Source organism: Mixophyes fleayi, chromosome 4, assembly GCF_038048845.1.
Source record: "Mixophyes fleayi isolate aMixFle1 chromosome 4, aMixFle1.hap1, whole genome shotgun sequence".
Classification (NCBI taxonomy): domain Eukaryota; kingdom Metazoa; phylum Chordata; class Amphibia; order Anura; family Limnodynastidae; genus Mixophyes; species Mixophyes fleayi.
This window is the reverse complement of record NC_134405.1, coordinates 76554391-76561995: the sequence shown is the minus strand read 5'-3', so window position 1 is coordinate 76561995 and position 7605 is coordinate 76554391. Positions and strand designations below refer to the sequence as shown.

The following is a 7605-nucleotide window of genomic DNA, read 5'->3' as shown; positions in this document are numbered from 1 at the left end:
CTTCATACAATATAATATTAGAATTGAACACTCTAATGTCTTTACCCACACACCACCTGACCTCCCCTGTAAAGTCAGTGGTCTTATCTGGAATGATAGTGGTCAGGCGGTCATTCATTTGTGTGAGAAAGACCATGGACAACTGGGTTTATCCCATGTTTAAGCTACTGGCAATATTGAAGTTGCGTATAGCTGGACCCATCGGATTAAGAAAAGCTTTTGTGAGCACTCCCAAAATGGCTGCCTTGAATTCTAGAACTGTGTTAATATATATAAATCCTGTTTAGCATTCTTTAAGCGAGTAGTTCTAGTATGTATTTTATTATTATTATTACCATTTATTATATTTATGTAGCACCATTAATTCCGCAGCGCTGTACAGCGAACTCATTCACATCAGTTCCTGCCCCATTGGGGCTTACAGTCTAATTTTCCTAACATACAGACACATACAGAGAGGGACGGACAGAGACGGGCAGATGGAGACAGACGGACAAAAACACAGACTAGGGTCAATTTTGTTAGCAGCCACTTAACCTACCAGTATGTTTTTTGAAGTGTGGGAGGAAACTGAAGCACCCGGAGGAAACCCACACAAACACGGGGAGAACATACAAACTCCTCACAGATAAGGCCGTGGTCAGAAATTGAACTTAACGTCCCAATTCACTTGCTCCGTTGTAGGGTTCCTGCCTCATATTTTGCCAAAGGGCCCTGAAACATTACTCTCCCAAAAAAAAAGTCTCAAAACGTCACAACTATCCCTGCCACAATGTGATCTCTCTTTCTGCTAAAGAAAAGACCCAATCTCGCTCCCACCTACTTTATGGCTAAGTGCAAAGTATTGATTTATATTAACTGCACATTATATGTTCCCCTGTAAGAATAGTTTATTAATGCTTTTAAATATAAACTGCTAATGTTCAAATCTGTTTACATAGTGTCTCACCTGGGTACAACTCGGATACCACAAACCTGTAGCATCGGGGAACCAGACTGAGGCACTTAGGGTATTTATTAGACTGTAGTAACGGTATCATCTCTGCTGAACGGATCGAAGTCATTTGTGCAACAAGACGCCTAGTTTTACCGTTTTAAACAAAAGCAGCTTGCCTGCATTTTACCTTCCATGCCCTATATAACTGTAAACTACCTTTCTACAACCAAAATTGCTCAGCACATTTTATTTACAGCAGCCGGAATTTCTGAGCAAGAAAATGCTAATTTTCAGCATTCATCCATAAGAACAAGAATCCCGTTCCAGAAAATGCGTTGTACAGTGGTGCAGAAAATGTTGTCACTTAGTAATAATAGGAAAAAACCTACTCGTGAGCTAGGGGAATGTAACCGACATGTCATCTACTCTGCTACAGCCGTACTAGGTGCCATCAAGGCTCTGGCCATATGGAGAAACAGGATATTTAAAAAGGTGTCTGTACGACCTTCAATAACTAAATGTACACTTCAAAGAAAGGAAATTAATGCCTTAAAGTTTTAAAATCAGTAAATTGTTTGCAGCCTTTTGCCCCAAAATATGTTATTTTTCATATTCTTGTCAGAACCTTTATCAGTCTCATGGAACGGCACATTCGTACACCAGACGATACATGAATTCAAATAGTAACCTGTCTGGATTACTAATAATCCTGATATGGCAGCAGGATAGTCTTGTAAAACAAACATGATTGATTGATGACGCCAGCTACTTCCTGCATTCATTCGTTGTACAAACCCTACCACCACCTCTAGTAATAGACCTGCAAACATAAAGAGCACAGATGTGGTCGATCCAATCTTTACCTGCACAAACTAATATGTATAAAAAGAAGTATATAAAAAAGGACATCGCGTAGTTTTATGGTCAATGTATAAAAACTAGCTAAGTGCCGTCTTAATTACCCAAAATATATCAAGTCCCCTTCGTTCACTTCTTTTAATTACAAATTGCTTCGTGTGGGGAAATTGATGTAATATTTTTGATAATAAATTTCTCTGATTAACCTCAACCAGAATTCCACTAAAAGAAACCCCATTATTATTACAGGCAGACACAAAGACAGTCCGCACGGTATGCTTCGGAAATGCTAGTCTGCACATATAGATTTAAACAAGCGGCAGCTTAGCCTGAATGGGTTAACTGGTTATGATCAGGTCAACATGTTCCTTTAATTTACAAAGAAAATAAAGAGTAGTTGTCTTTTTCTAAAAGTCTATTATCTTGTTAATGTAGAATTGACTGTGACATATTAACTGGCGTCTGTTTAGGAGTTAATTTGTAACAAGGCTCATATATGGAGCATATTCTTAATATATAGAAGAGCAACTATAGGTCTCTAGCTGTATAGGGTGAGCCAGATATGACCTCACGCCAGTAAATTATGAATATATAGCTTTATTCAGGCAACTAGAGCACTTGTGTCAGGTGAAGAGAACCCATAGCTGTAGTTGTGGTTAAATTAAAGCTCTTAGCGTGATCTGCAACTTTTTCATATGTACACAATGTTTGTTTTTGAATTTAAAATAAGACTTCCTGAACTTAAAACGAAACCATATTACGTATTTTAACTCCATGTATTTCATACAATTGGCCTGCATTTTGATATAGATTTGTTTCTAAATGTGTATCTCCTTAATTGTGTTCTAGTGAACAGTTTTGTATGACAAATAAAGTGTTTATAATACATGGTAATTTATATATAGGTGTCGTACTACCAATGATATGTGCAGTGCCACTTAAGACCAGCAGATGGCACCAGAGCTCCAATTTACAAGGACTACATTAGTTCAGTTATTAAAATCATAAACAATCTCTAAATATTTTAATAGCAAAAAACATTGTTTATTGTAATCAATACATTCCAGATATTGTACTATTGAATGCTTTGGCATTTAGTTTTCTTTAATGTAATATTAGCAGGTTAACCCATGTGAAAGTATTTCAGAAAGCAATAAAAAGAAAATAAAAACTGGATGTAATTTAAAAGAACACAGAGTGGATAGTTAAGTTTTCATTTATTAAACAAAATAAGATTTTTGGATAGCCACCAACGCATTTGTTTTCTCCTCTCTCCTCCCACCCGCTCCCACCATGCCAAGAACACATTACAAAAAATACACTTCTTTAGGACTACAAAATTAAAAGGAGGCAGAATTTAGTTTTTTTTAACCCCCTATATATAGGGAAATAAATGAAAGGGCAGAGTAAGCGATGAGTATCATGCAAAACAGCAAAAAAAAAATTAAAATTAAAAGTTAACAAAAGAAAGAAATATAGAAAAAGAAAAAAGGCCAAATGGAAGACAAACTGATAATGCAAAAAAATGGTTTTGGGGCACAGAATGTTTGCATACCATTGAACTGTTGTTGTAAATAATGCACTTAATATTCCCAGCTTGAAGCTAACATACAGTAAATAAATATACAGTCTATGAATTGTGGAATTCTATTTACTGATATCCTAGCGCTGAAGCTGACGTTAACCTCTGTCCATATAGAGCATATGGTGAGTAGTAAGAGCCCGCTGGTAATGAGGGCATTGGGAGACCATTAGGTGTTAGGTGGCTCTTTCCGTAAGGATGATACCTACTTAGTCCCAAAGTATGTGGACTCCTTAAAGACAGAGACCCCGGCAATGTGGTAGGACTTCCTGGTCCCGTTGGAGGAAGGTGGAGGTGGCAGGAAGCAGCAGAACCCAAACCAGATGTAGGGTACCCGGCCAAAAGTTTGTCAGCCCCGGGCAAGGCTGTGTGAGTCCGTAAGTGGGAAAGAAGTTCTTCTGACGTGGAAAATCTTTTGTCACAAGGTCCACTGGCAGACACCCAGTTGCATATGTGGGGGACTGGGTCATTTGGGAGCATAAAGCCATATGTGTAGAGAGGATGGCCAGACAAGGAGGGGGTGACACTGGAAGACATTGTGGTGTGCACTGAATGGAGAGGGTGACTGGGATAAACTAAAGGATATCCAGACTTTAGGGCAGATGGATCATGCACACAGGTGGAACAACTGCTAGAGCCGAGGTGGGAGGCATTGTGGTAGCTCAGGCAATATGGGTCCCTGCATAATCCTTGCATAAATGAAGGAGGAGAGGCACCAGTTAGAGGACTGGAGCTGGGTGGTTTCCCTGGCAAACCTAAAGTCCCAGACAGCTGATTTCCAACCAGGCTTGATTTGGTGTGATCCAGCCCAGGGACAAACTGGGATGGGTATCCAGCATAGGCGCCCACTATGGATCCATGGTATCCGATGCCAGATGGTGGAAGAGGGAAGACAGAGTGTCCAGGTTTGTAGGGAGAAACTGGGGCCACATGGCCAGATCCAAGGGAGGGTGGCTCAGATTTGCTGCTGGGGGTAATGTCCCCGCTTTGGCTGGACTCTGCACTAGAATTGCTGACACTGGCTCTTGTAAGAGTGCGGTCGGCTTGGGACACCTCTGAACTGAGTTTAATAACTTCAGGCTCTTTTTTCTCTTGGTTGTCGTTATTTTTAGAGTCACAGTGCTGTCCCGGGGAGCTCACCCTTGAGGATGGTGACGGTGCATGGGGGGGAAAAGGTTGACAAGAGCCACTAGGTACCCTAAATCCTGCCTTGTCCGCAGCACCGCCATTTGAAGATCCACTTTCCTTTCTTGACTCTCCTCCTTTTGAGTAGGGTTTGAAGCTGGACTTATCGTCTAGAGGAGACTCTCCCAGCTTCAGCGAGGAGTTACGGCTGCTCTCCTTTTCACTGAGACCACTGGAAGTCACAGAGTTCAGTTTGGAGGATGGAGGGGGATCTGGCTTTCCAATCTGAGAGCAGGTCTGAGCCAATAAGGCGAGTGGACTTTTCTTAGCATCCAACTAAATAGAAAGAAAAAATAAATATAGAGAATTCCGTGAGAATGTTACACATTATGCAACGTAGCAGGCAAACATTTTAAGGTACATTGTCTCAGATTGGTTTTTACCATAGCTGAGACATTGAAACAAAAAAAAAACAACAACAATGATACAACTTGTGTTAAAATTCCAGCGCTAATTGTTCTATACTGCTTCCTAACCAATTCCCTTTCAAAAATAAGCTCTTCAGAAAAACACTGTTTTATACACATAATGCTTTTCCTAAAGCAATAATTATACACTGGACAGACCCGGTTAAATAGGCACAATTATATTCTATACATACAATAATGGCATAGATGTATATATGAAATTAGTGCTTTTCTAAACCCTTTACCTACTGAAAAATCAAAGCTGTGAAAGAGTTAACCACAAAGCCAACATTGCCAAAGTATGTTACTGTGACCAATCCCCACGCAATTAATTGAGATTTGGGGTGACAATATCAGAGAACAGAGCCTGAGAAAATATAAAACACATTGATTGAACCTCTCCAATTTTTTTTCTCCTATTCAACAGAACCCGGCTATTATTTCCAGGCTATAAATCTCGTGAAACTTTATCATTAGGGACTGCCAGAGGATGATTAATGACACGGGCCGCGAACTGACTAGGAGGGAAGAGGAGGGGGGCTAGTGGTGGTATGGGGGGTACGGGAAGGAGGGGGGAGAAGGAGAAGCCTATAAAGATCAAAAATATAATTTAATTAGAAAGTGGGTGGAAATAAAATATCACGGGAAAAACTCAGGAGACCATTAAAAAAAAGGAGAGACATTAACAACTCATGCAAACTACAGGCTACAATTGTGTCACAAGCAGCGAACCCTATGTCTTATTAAAAATAATAAATAAGATTTACATGGGGGAAAAAAAAAAAAAAAAAAAAAAGTTATCTTCCTTTTTTCTGATCTTACTAAGAAATTCCCCAAATGCAGCAGATTGGGAAAGAGATCCCTGTAGAACAAGAGACGTATTGATCTTTTACCCCGTTACAGCGTTATACCATAAAACTAGCCCGTAAATCATGAGAGTGCAGGGAAGAGATAGCAGCAGAGGAAGAGGTCATGATACAAACAAGAACACTACACAATGAATCGGATTTGTGATCTTGTACAATAGACCGGAGGGGGGGGGGGGGGAATAATAGGGTACATCTCAAAGTCACACACAAATCAGAATGCAAACAGAGCACTCCTTGTAATGAAAGCCTGTCTCTAACATTAATCAAACATTACTGGGGTGTGTATGTTGGAGACTTCTTATCGCATCACAATAGCGACATCACCGCAATCAAAACATCTTAATCCCATGAGTTCTAAGGCGGACCGCCGTCAGCACCCCGTTATTCTGCATGTAAGAGTGTGGAGGGGAGTAGGAGATAACACTAGTGACCGCTACAACTCCCAGCAGGAATGTGAGCTAGCTGAGGACTCTAATAAGACAGACTATAGCTGTGCCCCAGACATCAGCGCAGTCAGACTCGTCCCGATACAGCCCTCGCACCCCTAACACAGGGCAGCTCCTTTCACATCAGTGCAATCCGCAGGATCTTATTATATCCACCAGAGACAATCCCAGGGCGGTCCGTGCCAGAGCTCTCCTTACCTCTATAGGGCTGACAGGGGTGGAGGAGAGAGGCTGCAGGTACTCCGGGTGCAGTAAGTGTCCTGTATGTGCAGTCAGCATTTTGAGCACCCTGATGGGCAGTCTGTTCGCCTGGCGCAAAGGGTGACCTGGTGCTAGAGATGGCAGTGGTGCTGGAGATGGGCAGCTCTGGTTGTCTGTCTCAGTGCTAGATCCAAGGGGAGAACAGTTCATTTGGAGGAGGGATGTCCAAGGTGCAGAGATTCCCCTTGAGCTCCCTTCCCTCCAGCTGGCTGCAAGGCTCTGCCTGCTAAACCCAACCCAGAGCTCTCAACACCACTTCAAAGGCTTGGACAGAGCTGGCCAATCACAACTCGTGGGCGGGGTAGGGGCGGAGCATACACTTCAAGGAAGTCAGGATGCTACTTAACCTTTTAAATGCTGGATGGGGTGATTTCGCGTAAACTTGTTCCTGGCTTTAAATCAACGTGCACAAAAAAAAAACCCCCCAGTATAAGTATATGGATAACAGTTCTTGTAGATGCACTGTATGTGTACATGGAAACACACTCAGGTCTTGGATGTAATACTATATATGTTGTAGTATGTCAATAATACATGCAAATCATATGTATATCGGTATTAAGCATCCAGATGTGCTATATAAAGGTAGTGATCCATGCATCTGTATACACCATATACGGTATATCTCATCATTGCACAGTACTGCTGCGTGTATACTGCCATACACATGAATCACTCTGGTGTATGGCTGCGAGGCATTGCTTGATGACACTGAGTGATTAATACTGTTCTCACATTGTTGCACAGACTGATCCGGACATTGTATCATATTCTTCTACTTGTACTTTCTGCTCATTTGTAGACATTCTCACAGGCTTGACACTGAAACCACTCTCAGGCAACTTGTGGCTACCCGGCTGCTTCGGAACTGTGCCAACATTGGCTTCCAGTCGCTATCTGGCAGCGCATCCTGGGACTTCTGGTTCCACAAAAACCACATCACGTACATCTGCTTTATAACTAAAAGCACTCGCCTTGCAAGTCCTATGTATTACTGTAACACCGCACCTAGGTGGTGTGTTTAATCAAACGACTTATTATGCGCATTTTTTTTTATTTT

General features: G+C 41.4%; 1 protein-coding gene across 1 annotated transcript; it reads right to left on the bottom strand.

The window, feature by feature from the left end:
* Nucleotides 1-2995: 2995 nt before the first annotated feature.
* Nucleotides 2996-6733, bottom strand: ZNF703 (zinc finger protein 703). The gene is made up of 2 exons (XM_075207474.1): nt 6483-6733; nt 2996-4838 (listed from the first exon to the last, which is right to left on the bottom strand). The coding sequence occupies exons 1-2, from the start codon at nt 6693-6695 to the stop codon at nt 3447-3449; spliced, it is 1605 nt and encodes a 534-aa protein (XP_075063575.1). The 5' UTR covers nt 6696-6733; the 3' UTR covers nt 2996-3446.
* Between the last annotated feature and the right edge of the window lie 872 nt (nt 6734-7605).

What these genes read in the sequence shown, in the direction of transcription:
- ZNF703 (XM_075207474.1), bottom strand. Translation starts at nt 6,695, where the DNA reads ATGAACTGTTCTCCCCTTGGATCTAGCACTGAGACAGACAACCAGAGC. An exon ending in CCCCTGTCAGCCCTATAGAG is followed by an intron (nt 4,839 to 6,482) that starts GTAAGGAGAGCT and finishes CTTTCTATTTAG; the next exon opens with TTGGATGCTAAGAAAAGTCC.